The 20,702-nt window shown below is 43.7% G+C and overlaps 1 protein-coding gene across 1 annotated transcript in view; it reads right to left on the bottom strand.

Moving 5' to 3' along the window:
- Hmgcs2 (3-hydroxy-3-methylglutaryl-Coenzyme A synthase 2) overlaps positions 1–20,346 on the bottom strand; it is a 30,308-nt gene extending 9,962 nt beyond the window's left edge. Inside the window, exons 1-6 of the mRNA NM_008256.4 lie at positions 20,190–20,346; positions 9,436–9,890; positions 4,516–4,641; positions 3,643–3,807; positions 3,234–3,399; positions 1,487–1,657 (exon numbers count right to left, since the gene is read on the bottom strand). Of these exons, the coding sequence (NP_032282.2) occupies positions 1,487–1,657; positions 3,234–3,399; positions 3,643–3,807; positions 4,516–4,641; positions 9,436–9,890; positions 20,190–20,293 (1,187 nt within the window). The 5' untranslated portion in view covers positions 20,294–20,346. The remainder of the gene's footprint in view (positions 1–1,486; positions 1,658–3,233; positions 3,400–3,642; positions 3,808–4,515; positions 4,642–9,435; positions 9,891–20,189) is intronic.
- Positions 20,347–20,702: the final 356 nt, after the last annotated feature.

The raw sequence follows: 20,702 nt of genomic DNA, 5'->3' as shown, positions 1-20,702 counted from the left end.
GCGATTTTCATGAAAACATTCCATAGTTAATTATTCTCTGTACTCTGACCAGTAGTTAATCTCTATATTGATCACTATCCACTGGGGATTCTCTGATCAGGGGTAAGCTTTACTAACCTATGAGTATAAGGTTAGATATTTAGAAGGCAGTTTGATACTGTGTCTATTTAGCAAGGTAATAGTTTCTCCTCTAGGGCCTATGACCTACCCAGCCATGTGTTTACAATATCAGGCATTAATTCCCTTCTATAGAGCTGGCCGTAAATCCAACTAGAAAGATGTGGTCACTCTGATAACATTTGTGTCACTACTGCACAGGCACTCAATGCATAGATGAGACTACATCTATATTGCACAGCCCCACAAACGGCTCAGGGAACATCACAGAAGAGAGGGAAGAAAGATTGTAAGATTCAGAAATCAGGTGGGCTGCTGCAAAATAATGTCTTCTGGACATGGCAGGGCCTTCGCACTCATGAACCCTCAGCAGCACGGTTCCCTGCATAAGGTCAAGCCAGTCAACATTCCCAAATGGGTAGAGAAAAGGCTTCTGATGCCTCACCCTTTTAGGGCTACCTCAGATTGTCCACAGCTGCTGACTATGATTTGTCTCCAGCTCTAGCAAGGGCGTGATTTTGCCAGTGGCATTCAATTTCTGTGATTGTGTGACATTTGCAATTCTGGGAACTTTTCAGAGGATACATAAGTGCTGGGGCCCCCATGAGGTGGGTGGGCTGTTGGTTGGTTGCTATTGGTCTAGGTTTGTTAAGTAGTCATGCTCAAAGAAGAAACAAGAAGAAGAAGTTATATATCCTGACAGCAGAGATAAAACTTGCCCTGAGAAACTCAGTGCCCTTAATCAGCAGGAAGCAGTCTACTGATGTTGTCACCCATTTCCCTTTCTATCCCTTTCCCTCTCCTATCTAGTGTTAGAGGATTGAAAGGGTAGAAAAAGGATGGTGATGGGTGGAAGAAAACAGAACCCACAAATTAGTAAAAGTTGGGTTATACATTGTTATATAAATATTTTAAAGATAAAGAAAGTAAGGATCATACAAGTTCAGGGAGTTATTTTTCAAGATACATGGTGATTAGATTTGAACCCTGTTATAGGATCTAAAGCTAGCGCTAAAATCCTCCATGTTATATTAAATATAGAGATGTTAAAGATAAACATATGCCCACAAGTTCTGTTTTCTCACTGCCTGGGTAGATCTTGCACTTACCCCAACATATATACTCATACTGGAGAAGTTCAACAGCTAGCAAACCTGTCCCCAACCACCTCTGAAACAAGTTGTAATATTCCTATCCATCCTTTCTCTCTACCTTTATTGTAAAAGTCTACCTCTCAACAAACCAAAAGTTCAAATGAGAAGAGGAGCCAAACTTAGTTGGCCTGTCAGCCCAAGGATGGGGAACAACTGGCAGGCCAGGGGCAGTACTCACTGGGGGGAACAGCTGGCAGGCCAGGGGCAGTACTCACTGAGAGAGAAGTGAGGCCAGGCAGCCATAGAGGGAAGAGGTGTACATGTTCCCATTATTTGTGGAGAGGTAAAGGGAGGCCTTGGTCTTCTGGTTGAACATGTCCAGGGAGGCCTTCAAAAGAGCCTTGTCTACATCCTTGTTGGTGTAGGTTTCTTCCAGCTTTAGACCCCTGTGAGGCAGAGCAAGATGTTCACATGAGAGTTGACAAGAGAAGGGTGGGAATGCGGCAAGAGAACGCTTCTGTAAATAAAATTCTGGGGTGCTTTTTTTTTTTTTAAATTAAAGTGCTCAGACGTTTGAAGAGCTCAAAGCAACAGTCCTGTCATTCTGAGAAAGCATTCATGCACACTTTTGTTGTGGCACCTAGACACATTTCACAGTCCATTGGAAACCTGAAAACCAAACCATGGTGGAAACCAAGGCTCTGCTCCAGGAAAGTGCTTGGCCAATGGCTCTCCTTGTGGGAAGCCCCCCAAGGAGAAGCCCCTGTATGCCTAGCAAGGACCTGTGTGACAGAATCTGCAGCAATGGTTGTTTTCCCTGGGGCTGGCCATGGGAATGATCCCTTTCCTCTAGGACAACATTCGGCATGCTCTTGGCAGCTTTGTCTTTCACTTTGTCTCTAACAGAGATGGTAATGGCATAATAGAAATCTCAAGGTAGATTTATTGAAAATATACGATGGAATTGAGATGATACTTGAGGCAATGAAAAACCCAGAAAAAAAGTTTTAAGAAGAACTAAATAGAAATTATAGAGTTTCTGAAGGCACATAGTTATTCTTAGAAAAGCACACCGTTCACTCTGACTCAGAGAGCAGCCCTTGCAGGAATAGATTAGGGATGTTAAGGAATACACATATACATGAAGACATCAGGTCAGAATCAACTGTATAGGTTCCAGCACTTCAGAGAATAGAAGAGCCAGGCCAAGAGTCAACCAGCTCTTGTGCCAACAGATTAAATCTCCTCATCTTAGCTATGGATGTACAGGACAAAAACATGGATACTGGCAAAAATAGATTCAGATACAAACTTTTAAAACTTGCTGTGAGGGCTACCACCTAGGTGTTTGAGTTATAGTGTGCTAGTCACAACGGTCACAGAGATGTGCTCAATTATGAGGCCATACAATTAAATGTCTGCCTAGGGAAAATAAAGTGTATGAGAAAGAACCTTATGAAAAAAATATTCAGGGGATTATTGTCTACCTTCCTGGAATGTATTCAAGGAAACAAAACTGAACTTTTATGCTTTATGACTTTGAAATGAAATAGATACAGAGGGGCTCAAGCTATTCGGGCCATCTGCAGTGGAAGCAGGGTCTGGGGCTGGACCACTGCAAGCTGGTGGTCATTTACTTCATTTATGTCGATGCCATATCCATGTCCCCGGGACCCTCAAACCCACTGGAGCAGGACTCCAGCAAAATCGTACCACATCAAAATCGTATCACACACCTTGCTTACAAATTCATTCTTTCTTTTTGCCTTCCTTTCCTTCCCCAGTCCACAGAGAGCCCCATGCAGGTCTGGCTGCCCCATCTCAACCCATCCCATCCCATCCCATCCCGTCTGATCCCATTCTATCCCTCTGTTGAAAGAATGGCTTAGCATCCCTTCTGCTGTGTTGGAGGGCTGCCATCTGCTTCTCCTAGAAGGAAAGTCTATATACAAGGTGTGAGGGAGACCACTCCTTGCCTGCCCTCCACAAACCTACGCTTCCCTCCTCTTAAAGAAGACCCACCTGAAGGCCTCTAGGCCCTTGTATAAGTTGTTCTGTTTGTCACTGCTGGATGACAGGAAGTCATTGAACATCAACCGAGCCAGGGATTTCTGGACCATCTTGCAAAAGGGTGTGTGGAAGATCATATACTGCACATCATCGAGGGTGAAAGGCTGGTTGTTTCCAGCTAGACAAGAAAGGTAATGAGACACTGAGGCCTACTTTGCCAAATGTAACGATGCCAAGGGGCCCAGCTTCCCAGAGAGATGGTTCCTATCTCCAGCACACACAGAAGGCCCCCTCACCCACCCCATTGCACATTCTCTCAACCATTCCTCAGGCATCACTAAGTATTCTCTACAGGGGAGGGGAAAAGAAGACTCCTGGCCACGCGAGCAGAGCCCCACTTTCTGCCCTCCCAGCCCCAGACCTTGCTTCCACTGATTCTGGATCTTCTTGCGGTAGGCTGCATAGCATCGATCCAAGGCCCGCAGGTAGCACTGGATAGACAGCTTCCCATCCACCAGTGGATACTCTGAGGCCAAGTTTGGTTTGTAGAAGTCGTACGCGTTCTCCATGTGAGTTCCCCTCAGCCCTGGAAAGGCACACAGAAGCTTCTAGAGACTGCCTTACACTGTTTGCCTTGAGTAGAATGGAGGGGAGATTCCTGGCTCTGCTCCATCACTTATACCCAAGTCAGAGCCTTTTTAGTACCCTCCCATAGTCAAAAGGAGTCAAAGAATAGTAGTTATTTTATTAGTAGTATTAATATTATGACTATTATTGTTGTGTTGTTTTGCTTTTTTTTTCGATTTTTTTTTTTCCACAGAGACAGTGTTTCTCTGTGTAACAACAGCTCTCTTGGAACTCACCCTGTAGACTCAGACTCACAGAGATCCACCTGCCTCTGCCTCCCAAGTACCACCCAGCCCCAGATTATTGGTTTTACACAAGTGAGATTTATAGTTCTCTCTCCACATCTTTGTGGGCTTCTCACAATCAAGACCAGAAGGCAGAATTCTCCAAGCCTCACTTTATGTCCGGGTTTCTTCCTTCACAGTTAGCTCTACCCTGACTCCCTCACCTGTGTTTGCTGCACCCACCCCATGCACCGTTATCCCAGTGCATGATGAAATCGTCAACTCCGGCTTCTCTCTTCCCCCTAAGTAGCTACTCCCCAGGCCAGACTTTCAGAGGCAAGCAGCAGCATCCCCAGCCCTGAGTAGTGTGTATGACAGTTTGGGAGCAGAATCTATGACGCGGCTGCACAGCACACAGCCTCTTGGGAATGTTTATTACGAACCTTGCTCGAGGACCAGAGGGGCCTTGGGCCCGATCAGCATTGCCACAGCCCCAGCACCACCTGTGGGGCGGGCGTTACCACTCGGGTAGACTGCAATGTCACCACAGACCACCAGGGCATAGCGACCTGACAAGACAGACAAGACAATTAATCAGTCATGACATCACTGCCAAATCCAGAGTAGAGTGACAGCTTATTGTGTGCCAAGCACAGCTTTATATACTGCAACTAGATGGAACCAGATCAAAAATAAAATAAAATCAAAAATTACACATAAACTCTAGTGAAACCCACGGTCCATTTGTAGTTGAAATATAAATTCAATGCTGAGGGTTCCCACAGTCTAGCTATGGAATGTTCACTCAGAATTGTATGTATAAATCACGTAGCCTTTTTTATGTGTTTTTTTTTTCAGTGCATGTATGTTTGCAGGCACACAAGACAGTGCAACGGATGTGGAAGTCAGAGAACAACTTGTGGGAGTCAGGTCTCTACCACATGGGTTCTGGTGATGGAGCTGAGATCGTCAGGTTTGGCAGCAAGCCCCTTTACCCATTAAGCCATATTGCCGATCCCCAGGATAACTTATTTCTTCAAAACTTTCTTTGTTTCTATTTGTAGGGTTTAAATTTTACTTTTTAGATTTATTTACTTTAGTCTGTATGTATAAGTGTTTTGACTGCATGCATGTATCTGCACCATGTATGCGTCTGATCTCCATAAGACCATAAGAAGGGGTTCAATCCTCTGGAAATGGAATTACAGGAGGTTGACAGCCACCATGTGGGTACTGGGAACTGAACCCAGGTCCTGTGCAAGACCAAATGCTCTTAACTGCTGAAGCATTCTCCAGGCCTGTTTTTAGTGTTTTTGAGGCAGAGTCTCATTACATAGCGCAGGTTGGCTTCTGACTCAAAATCCTCCATCTGCAAGTGACGTGATAGCAGGTTTGTCCTGCCATGCCTGCCTGAATTCCACTTCTTTTTTTTTTTTTAAGATTTATTTATTTATTATATGTAAGTACACTGTAGCTGTCTTCAGACACACCAGAAGAAGGCATCATATCTCATTACGGGTGGTTGTGAGCCACCATGTGGTTGCTGGGATTTGAACTCGGGACCTTTGAAAGAGCAGTCAGTGCTCTTACCGGTTGAGCCATCTTGCCAGCCCCTGTATTCCACTTCTAAATTCACTTAAAACTTTGTTAACTGGTACTTGTGGAAATAATTTAGGTTCGTACCAACCAACTTACATCACCCACATCTCCAAGTATCTTCTAAACAATAGAAGGACAATGCATCGGGAAAGAAATTAACATTTAAACACGAACTAAATATCCATTATCCTCAAATAATTCTTAAACATGCCAGAGAGGTAGATAACTGTACCAGCGTTCATGGCTGAAGATGCTGCCTCCAGAGGAACTTATCTAGAGTGTTCACCTACTGCAGTGATTCTCAACCATGGGTTGCAACCCTCTGGGGATCAACCAGGGGTGGAAGATCAGATAGCCTATATATCAGATAGCCTATATATTTACATTAGACTCATAACAGTAGCAAAATTACATTTATGAAGTAGCAACAAAATAACGTTATGGTTGGGGGTCACCATGAGGAACTGTATTAAAGGGTTACAACATTAGGAAGGCTGAGAACCGCTGACCTAGTGGCTATGGACTTTGAAATTCGAACCCTGTTCTGGCTGAATCCACAGGACCCTATAGTCTGTGGATATTGGCAAGCCCCTCTCCCCTGTGTCTTGGCGGTGCTGTGGATTGATCCAAGTCCTTGAGTAAGCTAGGCAAGCACTCTCCCACTGAGCTACACTCCTAGTGATCCCTGCCTAACAGAAGGAAGACTCCAAAACTTAAAATATTTGTCCCAAATTACACAGCTAGTAAATGTAAGATAGAGTTTTGAAAGCCAGGATTTCAAATCACAGTCACTGATGTTCAGGGCCTCCTTTCAGTCATTATAACAACTCAAAAAGAGAAAAAGAAAAAAGAAATGGAAAAAAAAAGTATTAGTTTTTTTTTAACAGTGTTGTACATGTGTGTGATTGAAGAATAAATAATACTGTTGTATTATTAGATATCTATTTTTCATTCTCAATGTGAAAATTTCAGCACTTAAATGTCATTTAGGGAAATAGCTCTAAATTTAACCGTAAAATCCAAACCTTCTGTCAGAGACAAATCAAAAGACGAAATGAGAAGGGTTTACAATACTTACAACCAACAAAAAGCTATTTTCCTTCATTTATAAGAGTCTCATTCTTAAAATGGCTGAAAATATTTCACAGCCTGGGAGAAAATCTTTACAAGCTACACTTCAGACACTAGACCAGTATCCAGACTTCTCCAAGCACTGCAGAAATTAAACACCAGGGAAACAATGAGATGAATAGACACTTTTCAACAAAGTAAAAAGAAACACAGGTGGCCAATAATTATTTTTAAAAGCGTTCTATATTCTTAGCCATCAGTTAAATGTCACTTAAAACGACTTTGAGGCCACCCCAGTCATAATGGCTACCATCAATAAGCCTATCAACAAATGCTGGAGAGGAGGTGGAGAAAGAGGAACCCTTATTCAGTGTTGGTGAATTAATTAGTTCAAATTAATACAGACACTGGAAATAAGTTTGGAGATTTCGCAAGAATTAAAAACAGAGCTACCATATGACCCAGCCGTTCTATCCTGGGCAGAAGCTTCACCTAGAAGCCCCCACACACCACCACTGAGAGATCTGCACCCCGTGTTTATTGCTGCTTTATTCAGTATAGTGAAGGATTGGAATCATCCTGATTGTGCTCAGCTGAACAGATAATGAAGTCCTTGACTCTATAAAACAGAACCACCATTCACCTCTAGAGAAAAGCAAGATCACAGCGTTTGCAGAAAAGCAGATGGACTGAAAATGCATAATAGTAAGCAAGGTTACATAATTCCAGAAAGAATTTAGTCAATAATATTTGTACATGTGCACACCAAGTGCATGTAGAAAATAATAACATGAAGAGAAGAAGCCAAGAAAGGCAAAGTGTTAAGGGCTGAGGAAGGACTGGATGCAGGCAACGCCCCTGAGAGACAAAGCTCAAGCTCATTCTTTTTCTTTTAGTTCTAAGTTTGTTGTGGAGTTTCTGGTTTGGATGCTGGATAACTGCATAAAAATACTTTCAACAGTGAGAGTATAAGAGCCACAGCCTCCTCCTGAGTGGTGATTCTAACTGAAGAGATGTTCGCTGAGTCGAATAGCCTTTGGGTCTGCTTAATTTCACCATCCTCAGTCTTTTTAATTTCCAGATTTTTTTAAGCTAAAGTTTTTTTTTTAATCTATTTTTCTTCATTGATAAATATCTTAAAAAGAAGAGGACAACTTGTTAGAGTCAGTTCTCTCCTTCCACCACAGAAGTTCTGGGTTCCTAACTCAGGCTTGGTGGCAAGCACCTAATGAGTTGGCCTGCTAGCCCCTTCATTTTTTATATTGTTTAGTCTCTTTTCTTTTGTTTTTGTACCAGTGTGCGTGCGTGTGTGTGTGTGTGTGCACATGTGTACACATTGATGTGTGTACGCATGTTCGAATGTGTGGAGGAACATGTATGTGTACTGCTGTACACATGCAGCTTGCATGTGGAGGCTTGTGATTGATGCTGGCACCCTCCTAGATTACTGTCCACCTGACACTGTAGACCAGGTCTCTCACAGACCCTGAAGCTTGCCATCTTGGTTATCTTAGCCAGTCAGCTTTCCCCAGGCATCCTAGTCTCTACTTCCCCAGCCCTGGGATTACAGCTGGGTCTCCTTGCCTGCCCAGCTTTACCATGGAATCTGGGATCCAACCTCCAGACCTCAGGCTTGCTCTGCGAGAACTTTAACCATTGAGCCATCGCTCCAGCTCTGGTCTCCCTACTTAAAGCAAAGAATGTTAAACTATATATTCCCTAAGATCCAAGCTCAGTAAATACAGAGATGGCCAAGGTCCTAAGGTAAACAAGAACTCAGAGGCTCCAGGAGATTAATGTGGCAGTCTAAGGAGAATCTCCCCCATAGGTTCTGTCTCAGAGACCCAGGAGGTGATTAAGAGAACTAAACACAGAAAGACATGTTGGGTTTGGTTGGAAATTTACCTCTACACTCACTACATCAGTGTGGTATTTACTCTGTTTTGTTTTGTTTTGTTTTGTTTTGTTTTGTTTTGTTTTTCGAGACAGGGTTTTTCTGTGTAGCCCTGGTTGTCCTGGAACTCACTCTGTAGTCCAGGCTGGCCTGTCTCTGCCTCCCGAGTGCTGGAATTAAAGGTGTGCGCCACCACTGCCCAGCTGGTATTTACTCTTAATTGACACCTTGATGAGCTGTATTATCACCATGGTAACAAACCTCTGGGCATGTCATGGAGGGGTTTCTTATTCAGGTTAACTGAAGTAGAAGAAGCACTCTAAAGGTATGTGACATCATCTCGAAAGCTGGGGTTTTAGACTACCTCCTGACCGGAGTGCCAGCTGTCTCTAACTCCTGCAACCATGGCTTCCGCCATGGTGAACTGTGCGCCCGCAGACTGTGAGCCAGCATGAACCCTCCCTTTCCTAAGTTGCTCTTGCCAGTGGTTTTGTCAGAGCTGCAAGATGAGTAACTGAAGCAGCAGGACTTTTTCACCTTCTCATCTACAGTCAGGCACAGAACTCACACCACAGGATACTGTGCAGAATAAATTAATGGCTACATGAAGTGCCACCTGAGTAGCTGCATAAAGCTGTATCTATCTTCATGGTTACTATCACTGGTTTTGTTGAGATGTGGTAGCAGCTGTATGAGTAAATTGCCTTTCCCTTCCCAGTATAGGAAGGTGAGAAGCAAAGCACCATCCTCAGCCTCTACCCTAAGAACCATACTTCTGTGACATCCTGGAAACACGTACCATCCCAGTAGCTGGACTCCATCCAGTTGGCAGCATTGAAGAGGGAGGCTGTGCCGCCATAACAGGCGTTGGTGGTATCTATGCCCTCGATGTCAGTGTTGCCTGAATCCTGGAACAGTTCCATGAGCACTGTTTTGACAGCCTTGGACTTGTCAATGATGGTCTCGGTGCCCACTTCCAGACGGCCCACAGCATCCCACGGCAGCTTTGTGCGTTCCATCAGCCTCTGTACCACTGTCAGGCACAGGGAGTTGATGTCCTCCTGGACTGAACAGAAGCCCATACGGGTCTGGCCCAAGCCCACTGTATACTTCCCTGCTTCCACATTGTTGAACTTTTCCAGGTCAGTTTGGTCCACATATTGGGCTGGAAAATAGACCTCCAGGGCAAGGATGCCCACATCTTTTGGCCATGTATCTGTTTTGGCCAGGGGAGCAGGAGGGATTGTAGAAAACCTGTGGTTAAAATAACAGTTGTAAATCTACTCATTGTCTTTTGACAGTTACCTCAAAACAACAACAACAAAACAAAAACAAACAAAAAAAACCCAACCAATAATGTGGCAATTATTGTTTACGTCTTAGTATGTTTTGAAGGTATGTTATCAAGTGAAGAAAAATTTAGTAGTTATATCTGTTGAATTGATCTTTTTATCCTTTTTTATCTATAAAGTGTACTTTTCCTAATAACATAGCTATACACACATTGTATGGTTCATTCTTTGTATGGTAGTCTGTCCGACTTTCAAGCGTAATATTAGTGTTGACTGTCAATTTGCTAGGATCTGAAATCACCTGTGAGACAAACCTTTGGGAACATCTGTGAAGGATCTTTGAGATTAGGTTAGCTTCTGGGCATGCATGTCTAGGAGGGATTATCTTAACAGGTTTAATTGAGATAGGGAGGACCATCCAGGAGGAGTGCTATACTTTTCCTTGGGCTTGATCCTGCATTGTATAAAGAGTAAAAAGCTAGCTGAGCATACTCCTTGTCCTCTGACTCCTGAGTGTCTCAAACTCCTGTGACTATGACTTCCCCACCATGGTAAACTGAACTGTAGAACTGTGAACTAAAATAAGTGCTTTTTGTCTTAAATTGCTTCTGTTACGGTATCTTGTCATAGCAAAAGCAAAGCCTTTATACCTTTTCTCTTCTTATTATTTTAACTTCTAAGAGTTTTTTGTTTTGTCTTATTTTGTTTACCTGTCTATCTTTTCTTGTTGTTTTGGATTTTTGGTTTTGTGAGTCAGGATCTCTTATTTCACCCCAGGTAGCTTTGAATTCTGAATTCTCCTGACTTCACTCCCGAGGATTGGGATTGCAAGAGTGGTGGCTTGATTAAAAATGGCCCCTGTAGACTCATATACCTGAATTCTTGGTGGTTAGGGAGTGGTACTGCTTGAAAGGGATTAGGAGGTGTGGCCATGTTGCATGAAGTGAGTCACTGGGGGTGGGCTTTGGGATTTCAAAAGCCCAAGCTAGTCCCAGTGTCTCTCTTTTCCTGATATCTGCTGATCCAGATGTAAAACTCACAGCTACTTCTTCAGGACCGTGTCTGCCTGTGTCCTGCCATGATCTCCATCATGATGATGGTCTAAAACTTCAAAACTGTAATCCAGCCCAAATTAAATGCTTTGCCTTGTAAGAGTTTGTTATGGTGTCTCTTCGCAGCAATAGAACAATGAGACATCAGGTGTGGTCTATCACATCTGGCAACATTTATCATTTATAAATTTTATACAGTAGAGTCTTTGAAAAAAATGTAAAAAGTCTGACAATAGTGGTGTTTTAATTAGAGTATTTAGTCTGTTTATATTTATTGTAATTACTAATATAGTTATGATGAAGTCTATCATCTGGTTTTTTCTTGATTATATGTTCTCTCATCTATTATTTCCTCTTTCTGAATTCTTTTCAATTAAATAAATATTTACTAGTTTAAATATATATATGCCCTTGCTCTTATTCCTTCTCTGTTTTTTTTAATTGATCATCCTAGAAATTACAATTGGAATAGTTTATCATAAGCTAAATAAATTACTATTTCTACTGAGAAGGTGATGTCAGGAAGATGGCCGATGAGCAGTGTCTGGTTTTCTTTCCTCTGTATCAAGGAAAACAACAGCTATTTCACCAGCATGTTTGCATGAAGTACTGGAATAAAGTGAGATATGGAAAAAATATTGAAGAACATGGAAACATGTGATGATCTTAGAAAGAAGGGGCTAGCACCTATCCCCCTGCCCTCCTATTTCTCAAGACCAGCTGAACCAAGAGGGGTTTGCTCAGCGGGGAACAGGTAACCAGTAGTCCTCTCTTATAGCATACTGCTTGCAGATAGAGTGTCTACAGCCATCACAGCCCCCAAGTCAGGTTTGGGTGACTACCTATTTACTACACTACCAAGTTGCCTTAAAAAGAAGCCTAGTCCATCCCACTCTGTCCTCATAGGGCCATTTTGATACTCCACCCATCTTAGGGTTCATAAAGCAACCAAGTAACTGCTTCTACCAGCTTTGCCAATTCACTTCTGTAAAATATATAGATGTCTCTGCTTACCTTCTTATACCCCTCCCTAGAAATCATCTGGGCAGCCTATGTTGAACAATTTGGTCTGAAGAAGATCCATTTTCTACTTCCCAGGAAACACACGAAAAGCAGATAATAAGCAGTCATACCTGCATAGCTTGCCCACCAAGGCTTCTATCCCTGAGTAGCTAAGATCACAGAAGCTATCTCTGAGACTCTAAGTAGTCCTGGACATCCTGCTGCAGTCTCAAGAATTAGTTGATATGCTTACTTCAGAAAGCCACCAACCAAGTCTCTGAAGGGCAGAGTAACAACTTGTTCTTGAGCCTATGGTGTAATCCATGGCCTTCCATCTCTTGTAGGTACCACACCTATGCTTGCTTATACATCAGCCCCTATGCAAGCTCCAGATACAGATAGCATCCTCTCTACTGAGGAGCACGGTGTGCCATGCCTACGTTGGCCCAGGGGGTGACATTGATCCTATATTATCTATAGAAACTGATAAGCATTTTCATCCTCAAACTACTGTGTCCAAAATGCTAGCGATTTTGCCTTGCCTAAGAGAGAGATGCATGAAAATATGTGTGTAATACTGCAACTCCTAAATTCTGTGCCACTAAGGCATCACCCAATGTAGAACTTAATAGTGCTCTAGCAGATGCACAAAAGAGAAACCTATCTGAATAGAAAACCATCAAATTGCAGCAATGAACCAAAGAAAGGCAGGAACACAGGTCATATAAATGACTGGCAGAACACATAATAGAAAAGACATACATATTATGTCAACCTCTCAATTAAAAGCTACAGGCCGACTAGATGCACTAAAGCCTGGTGATACACTCTCTACAATAAACTCACTATGCCACTGAAGAAGACACCCATAAACCAACAGTGATGGGATGGAAAAGGATACAGAAGTAAAACCCAAAGCAAGCAGGAGTAGTTACACTGCTGTAAATAAAGACTGAAGAACGAGATGCAGAAAGTTGTTGTCTAATGCTAGATGGATTAATTCAACAAAAGGAAATAATTATAAATATAGATACACGCAATGTAGCAACATGAACTATGTAAAGAAAGACTACAGATATGCTGAAAAAACAGATTCTTAAACAGTAATAGCTGGGGACTTCGCCACTATCGCTCTCATCAATAGACAGATCATTGAGACAGAAAGTCAACAAATAATTCAGTTCATCTGCACTATAGACCAAGCAAATTGAACAGAGGCTGACCGCATCTGCCACCTAACAGCTACTGTTTCTGGACAACAGTCTTAATATCAATGGAAAGGTTACATACAAAACCTATGCGATAAAGCAAAAAAGACACCTCGAAGGGGGCTTATGACAATGTGCCTACTTCCAACAGATTATGAATAAACAACATAATGATGCAACTCAAGGAGCTAGGAAAGAACCAAGTCAAAGGTACTGAAGGGAAAGAAAGAACAAACGGTAGAGGAGAAATAAACAGAGTAAAGAATAGAACAATAAAAGGAACAATGAAACAGAAGGAATGTTTGAAATGACAAAGCAAATGGATAGGCTTTTAGTTTAATCAAGAAAAGTTCTGGTATGTTGGGTCCAGAAGCAGCACTGGGGCTTGTCACCTGGCTAGGTGAGGCAATCAGGAAGTTCCATGTTCAGGGAAAGCTTCCATCTCAACAGATAGGGTGGAAAAAGATTAAGGATGACACCTGGTGTTTGCACACAAGCGCATGTGCATGTGCACACACACACACACACACACACACACGTGAGCACTTAAACTCACACACTTGCAACTTTTGAGAAAAGCAAAAAAAAAAAAAAAAAAAAAAAAAAAAAAAAGAATGCCCCTAGTACTCAACATGACCGCCTACAGATTCTGCAGAATATGTATTATAATATCAATGACATTCTTCACAAAAGGAGGAAAAAAGCAGCCTTGGATTTGTGATGCTGAACAGCCAATGCAAATTTTATATAAACAAATAAAGATGCCAACTGTGTTAGGGTGCTTGATTTCAGAGGGTACAGACCTGGGCACAGTGTTGCATACCCACAACCCAAGTCCTTGGGAGGCTGCAACAGGAGGGTTGTATGGAGGAAGCCAACCTCGGCTCCCCAGCAAGTTCTAGGTCAGCCTATTCTACATAGCAGAAAGCCTCCTCAAAGAGAGCAAGAGCACACTACAAAGCTATAATAACTCAAACAACAGAGCTTTGAAATAAAAACAGAGGCATAGAGCAACAAAGCAGAATACAGAACTCAGAAATAAACTCACTATCATAGCCAGTCAATTTACTTATAAATCCTTATAAAGTTGATTTACTTACACATTGCAAAAGTATAGAGAATATTCATTGAAGAAATAAACCTTTGCAAGGCATGGTGCCGAGAACTAGGTATTTACATAAAGTAGAAACTGGACCCTGTCTTTCACTCTATGGAAATCAAGGCACAATGGTGAAACCCAAATGCAGGACTTATGATCATGAGTGTACTAGAAGATTAACATGCAGGGCACATGTTAATCTTGGCAGAGATTAATCTGATTTGATTTGATTTGATTTGATTTGATTTGATTTGATTTAGCCTGAACTGGAATTCACTGTGGAACTTAGGTCAACCTGGAGTTCATGATCTCCCATGTCAGCTTCCCTTCTTTTATATTCACTTCTATTTATTTGTTTGTTCGTTTACATATTCATTTATATGCGTATGGTGTGAGCGCAACAGCGTGCTGTGGACATCAAAGGATAACTGTGGGTGTCTGTCCTCTCCTTCCACAATATGAGTGCTGGGAATTGAACTCAGGTCATCAGACTTAGCAGCAAGCACCTTTACCCACTGACCCATCTCACTAGCCCTTCAAGTACTTTTGGGAAAACCCCAAAGCGATGATTATTTAACTCTGAAAATGCTTCTGCACAGCAGCGGGAATGATACGAGAACCAAGAGACAACCTCCAGTGGGAGAAAATAGTCCCTGTCTCTTCCCTTGAAGGGTGCAGCTCTTAGATTATATAAGGGGCTGAAACAACTTGACAACAAAACTTCAAATATTTCTGTTTTAAAATAAGCCAAGACCTGAAGCAACATTTTTTTTTCCAAGAGAGGATGTACAAATTGAGAACACTGAAAGTCTCCCATCAGCAAGGAGATGCAGAGCAGAGGTACGAAGTATGGTTTTACCACAGTTAGGGTGGGTTTATACGTACATAAATACCAAATGGCGCCAGGAGGCTACATAGAAAGGAAGCTTTGAGGCTGAAGAGATAGAAGGCTCAGTGAGGAAAGGCGCTTTTACCCTGATGACCTGCATTCTTGCTGCCAACCCTGATGATCCGTGTTGAATCTCAGTAACATACATGGTAGAAGGAAAGACTCCTGCGAGTCGTCCTGTGACCTCCACATGTGCACCATGGCACACACACAAATGATCCTAAACACATGTGTTCACATCCACATAGGATTTCTTTTAAAAAGGAGAACCTCTCACACAGAGACAACAGGGATGAGGATTGTTACAGCTACACAGAAACAGCAAGTACAGCAGTGCCAGTAAAACCCAGAACAGAGCTATCATATGATTCATGAATCCCAATACTGGGTGCATAGCTGAAGGAACTGAACTGATCAGATGTCTTGCATGGTTATTGCAGCATTATTCACACCGACCGTGATAGAGAATCCTTTGTGCTCACTGACAGATGAGAGTGTAGACAAACTGTGACATAAGTGCATGATGGAACACTATTTAGCCATGAAGATTAAATTCTTCATTGTAACAACATAGATGAGGCATAGGTTGGGGCACAGAAAGACAAAAGACTGCATTGCATGTTCTTACTCACAGGTGGTAGCTAAGATCTCAAAGCAGCAGAAACCAGAGTAGTGATAGAAGAGCCTGGAAAAGGTGTAAGGAAAAAGATGGAGGGAGGATGTGCGCAGGCATGCTACTGCATGGGAGAAAAAGGGTTGGTTTAGTTTGGTTTCCCATTGTGCTAGGGATGAACGCAGGACACGAACTCAGGACATTTGAGGCAATCACACTGAACCACATTCACAACCAGGAGAAGTAACTTGCAGTGCCTTATGACATAGCAGGATCATCGTGATCGACAGCAATTAATTGAGTATTTTAAAGTAGCAAATAGGGAAGATTTTGAATGCCCCAACACAGAAGTGGTAAAGGTCTGTAAGGATACATAAACCAATCACCCTGATCTGGTCATTGTGTGATGTATGTGTGCTTTTATTTGTTATTCTATAACAGTTACTGTGTGTGCCCATTAAAATACAACACTCCCTTCAGAATGTCAGACCTTTCTGCAAGTCAGCTCTGTTATCCCTTTTTTATTATCCAAATGCTTTCTTTCTACATATGCAGTAAGCTCTCAGAATCATTTAGAAACCTCGACTTGTGTTTTTACAGTGGGCTTCTCCTTATCTTCCCCTAACCCTTCTTTTTACTGCCCAAGAACAAACCAATCCTTTTCCCACTTGTTGCAATATTTGTCTTGTTTCGAGACAAAGGCTCACTGTGTTAGCCCAAGCTGGCCTTGAGCTCACGATCTTCCTGCCTCAGCCTCCTGCGTGCTGGGATTGCAAATGTGCACCAAAATGCCCAGGTTATTTTTCTCCCTTTGAAGGAAATTTTTCCCTATCTTCCATTCTGCCTGCTTTCTTCTGATTTGGGACTCTCGATATTCATCGGACACTCCTCATGCAGAGCTGACTCACCATAGAATAAGACAGACACCCTTTGTGCCCACAAAGCGGGAAGCAATTTATAGCTCCTTGTGCAGTGGAGCAGGCCAACCTGTGGGAGCACAGAGGACAGAAAGCGCTTTTCTCAATGGAGAAAATGGGCCAGTAGAAGAGAGATTTTTTTTCTTTCTAGTGTCTCTCTACCTTTCACTTCAGGTCCCCAACTCCTCTGGTGAAAGTCTGCAGTTTCCCCTCCTGGCTGTAAGTCCCTCCCCTAGAGGCGCTCATGGGCAGGTGTCTGAACCTATCTTCACAATAAGCACTGGTTGAATGATGGCTCAGGAACTCCCCATTGTTTCTTGTCTTAGAAACACTCTGGCTAGTTGGTGCCTCGGACACCTGGCTTTCCAAGCTCTCTCTGTACCCGGAGGCTAGGGCTCATATTAAGTGCTTCTCCTGATTTGTATCTCTAGGGCCCCCAATGCTCCCACCAGGAAAGTCCCTCTTAAGGACCCCTGTGAGACAAAAGTGCGTCCACCCAATCATCACAAGATACCGAAGCAGAGCGATCTGGGCTCATCAGCCTCTGATGAAAGAGGGCAGGAACTTATTTATTTGATGCCTTCCAAATAAGTGGAGTTTGAACTTTCAAATATTTATGGGGGAGAGTCCCCAGGACCAAGAGCTAATGGTTAGCTCATGTTTGGAGCTGCCAGCGTGGCAGCTTTCCCTGCAGGTTCATTTTCTGCCTCCTCTGGGCTGACTCCCTCACTGTCTTCCCATACAGAAAGACAAGACTCAGGGAGAAGATCAGAGAGCCTGTAACTCTCCTTATTGTCTTGGTAGAGATTTTCTGGATGTGGGTTTCAGAGCCTTAAAGACAAGTAGCGCACAGAGGCTTTCAGAAGCTCCCAGGCTTGGTTGGTGCTTGGGCCCTTTGCATGAGAGTGCCCGTCTTATCCTGTGCTTCCTCTAAGGGATGATCACTGACTGCATTTAAGTCAGCTTCATGCACCATGCCCTCATTCACTTCATACCACCCTGCCTGCCTCCCTGTGGGTTCACGGCTAACAATCCCACGAAGAGAAGGGTGTTGTTGTGTGAAGGAGTTTCACCGAAGAGGGCAAGGCTCTCAACATCCTTAGTGGATGTGAAGAAAGAGATGAGCATGTATATACCCCGACTATAAAGGCTGGTGGGAGAGGGGAGGTAAGACCATGAAAGAGATGCAGGCAAAATCACGCAGTGCAAAGGAAGCAGAGATTCTCTGGGATGGACGGATAAGGAGGATCTCATGGGAGAGGCTGAGTTGAGGGCAGCCTTTTTTATTTGTCAGAAGTCAGAAGCAGTCAGAAGACAAATTTCTCTCCTTCTACATGTACGTTCTGGGGATCGAACTTAAGTCTTCAGGTTTGGCTGCAAGCACCTTTACCCGAAGAGCCATCTCACCAGCCCCTGGGATCAATCTTGACTGACAGATGAGTAGTTTTCTGTTGGTGACGGACTGGAGGAGGTGAAGGGGCAGTGGCCACAGTGGGGGTGCATGAGCGAGCTAGGGAACCTTCACAGAGGAGAGTGTGCAGGGAGACTTAAAGGTGAGAAACACTGACTCCCGGATACTTAATATAGGGCCGGGAAGTAAATGGGTATTCTGAGGTGGACTTAAATGATGTGGATCGCATTACAGAGGTAGACCCCTTACAGCGGCAGTTCTCAACCTGTGGGTCCCGATGTCTTTGAGGGTTGTATATCAGATATTCGCATTATGGTTCATAACAGTAAAAAAATACAGTTATGACGTAGCAATGAAGTGGTTTTATGGTTGGGGGTCAGCACAACATGAGGACCTGTACTGAAGGGTCACAGCATCGGGAAGGTTGAGAGCCACTGCTTGAGAGCAAAGGTGACCTATAAAGAACATTAGTAGTTCAGGCAACGAGACAGGAAACGTGAATAAGAATTCCAGGGCACAAACCAAAGAAGTCAGAATGTTGATGAGGGTGGAGGCTTGCCTCTTGGGTAGTGGCCTACTGTTGCGTAGGGAAGGTTTGTGCCAGGCATGGTGGTACATACCACTACTGGGATTATCCCCAGTGTTCTGGTGGCAAAGACTAGTGGATCTTAATGAGCTCAAGGCCAACCTGGTCAACATCGTAAGTTCTAGATCAGTCAAGACTACATAAAGAAAGCCAGGCGGTGGTGGCACACGCCTTTAATCCCAGCACTTGGGAGGCAGAGGCAGGTGATTTCTGAGTTCGAGGCCAGCCTGGTCTACAAAGTGAGTTCCAGGACAGCCAGGGCTACACAGAGAAACCCTGTCAAAAAAACAAAACAAAACAAAAAACAAACAAACAAACAAAAACCTACATAGAGACCTTGTCTTAAAAGGGGGGGACGGGACTGAGAAATGGTCACCCTGTCTGGCCCTGAAATAAGTAAACCCCATAACTTCCTCGCAAATAGAAAAGAAGCAAGCTAAAGTCTAAGCTGGAACATTCAAATAAAACGCAGTGGTTTTGCAAGGGTGGGGAAGTGGATGTCAGTGGCGCTAAAAGCAAATCAGGAGGTTTAAGGGCACTGCTCCTTTCCCCTCCACACCTATACCCAGGCTCCAGCAGGGCGGGACAAGGGAGGGCACCATAGCAAAGAGGTTCCCTAAAAACTCAGTACTCATGGGTATAAGTGGAAAGGAAGCCCTGGGACTCTGAGCTCAGTGGACAAAGAGCAAAAGAGAAAACACCCAAGTAGCTGGGAGCCTGAAGCACAAAGCCCAGATGTGTCCCATCAACTCTGAGCAACCACAGTTACTTGGACGAGACTGAAGGGTGTTTACAAAGAAAGAAGGCATGTTTGTTTTTCTTTCACAAGTACATGTATCCACCCATCCACCCCACCCCACACACACAGTGAGAAACACACACACAATTTTTATCTTTCATCTCACAAAACCGAAGCACGGAGAAACACTGCTTCGTCTCTTTGGTCCATACTGGATCTTGCCACAGTGAACGACAGCAAGCAGTTAAACCACAACTGCAGCTGCAGGATCCTGAGGTCTGCTGCCCCCTGTGGCCGGCAGAGGAAAGGCTGCTGCTTTTCCTAAACAAAGTGCATCAGAGGCTTAGGCTGGGAGTCCTGTGCGTCCTGTCCCCTTGGATCAGTTTACGACAATAAAAATACATCTTGCATATCAGATATTTACATTATGATTCATAATAGCAGCAAAATTAGTTATGAGGCAGAAATAAAAATAATTTTATGGTTGCGGGGGTCACCACAACCTGAGGAACTGTATTAAGGGTTGCAGCATTAGGAAGGCTGAGGACCTCTGGCTTAGACACTTCCAGCTCAACAGTTAACAGGTGCTGTCTAGAAATGAGGCTAACTTGTTTATAACTGAGTACAACCTCGCCAGCTTTTGACTGAGGTTCTAGTGAGTCCTCCAACAAGCCCCGCGTTTTACTGGTCCCCACGGTGCTTGTCTGGGAGTGATCTATGTAGACCCTCTGAGCAGGCCACTCACCTCTGCTGGGCTGCTGAGAGCAGGTGAGCAGGTGTGAGCGAAGTTTCCTGCATCGCTCTCTTCACTTGCAGGACCCGCCTCGCTGGAGCCAAAAGCCGCTGCATCTCTAAGGTATCAACAGAAAGCCAGCAGTCCACAGCCCTTGGGAGAGATGCCCAACGATTCTGGGTTGGGCTTTATAAGACTCCAGGCTCTGGAAGCCCCGCCTCCGCTTATCGAGGCCCCTGCCTGCTTGGGGAAAAACTGGGCCAAAGGTCTCAGAACAAGTCAAAGGAAAACATCATGTCTAACATGTACATAGCTGCACTGTTCCTGGCTGGTATCTAGCTGGCTGGCTCTGAGACTTCATTGTTGGCCTTATTTTTGCCTAACCATGCAAGCTTGCATGCTCCTTCTAACACATCCAACAATCAGCAGTCACCCAACTCGTCTCTGCAGCCTCCTGATTCCTCTGCTGAGTGGCTCACCATCTGTTCCTAACCCCTAACCACTTTATGCAGTCAGATGTTATTC

Source organism: Mus musculus, chromosome 3 (assembly GCF_000001635.26).
Source record: "Mus musculus strain C57BL/6J chromosome 3, GRCm38.p6 C57BL/6J".
NCBI classification, from domain to species: domain Eukaryota; kingdom Metazoa; phylum Chordata; class Mammalia; order Rodentia; family Muridae; genus Mus; species Mus musculus.
The sequence above is the reverse complement of the archived record's forward strand: the minus strand, read 5'-3'. Positions and strand labels throughout refer to the sequence as shown.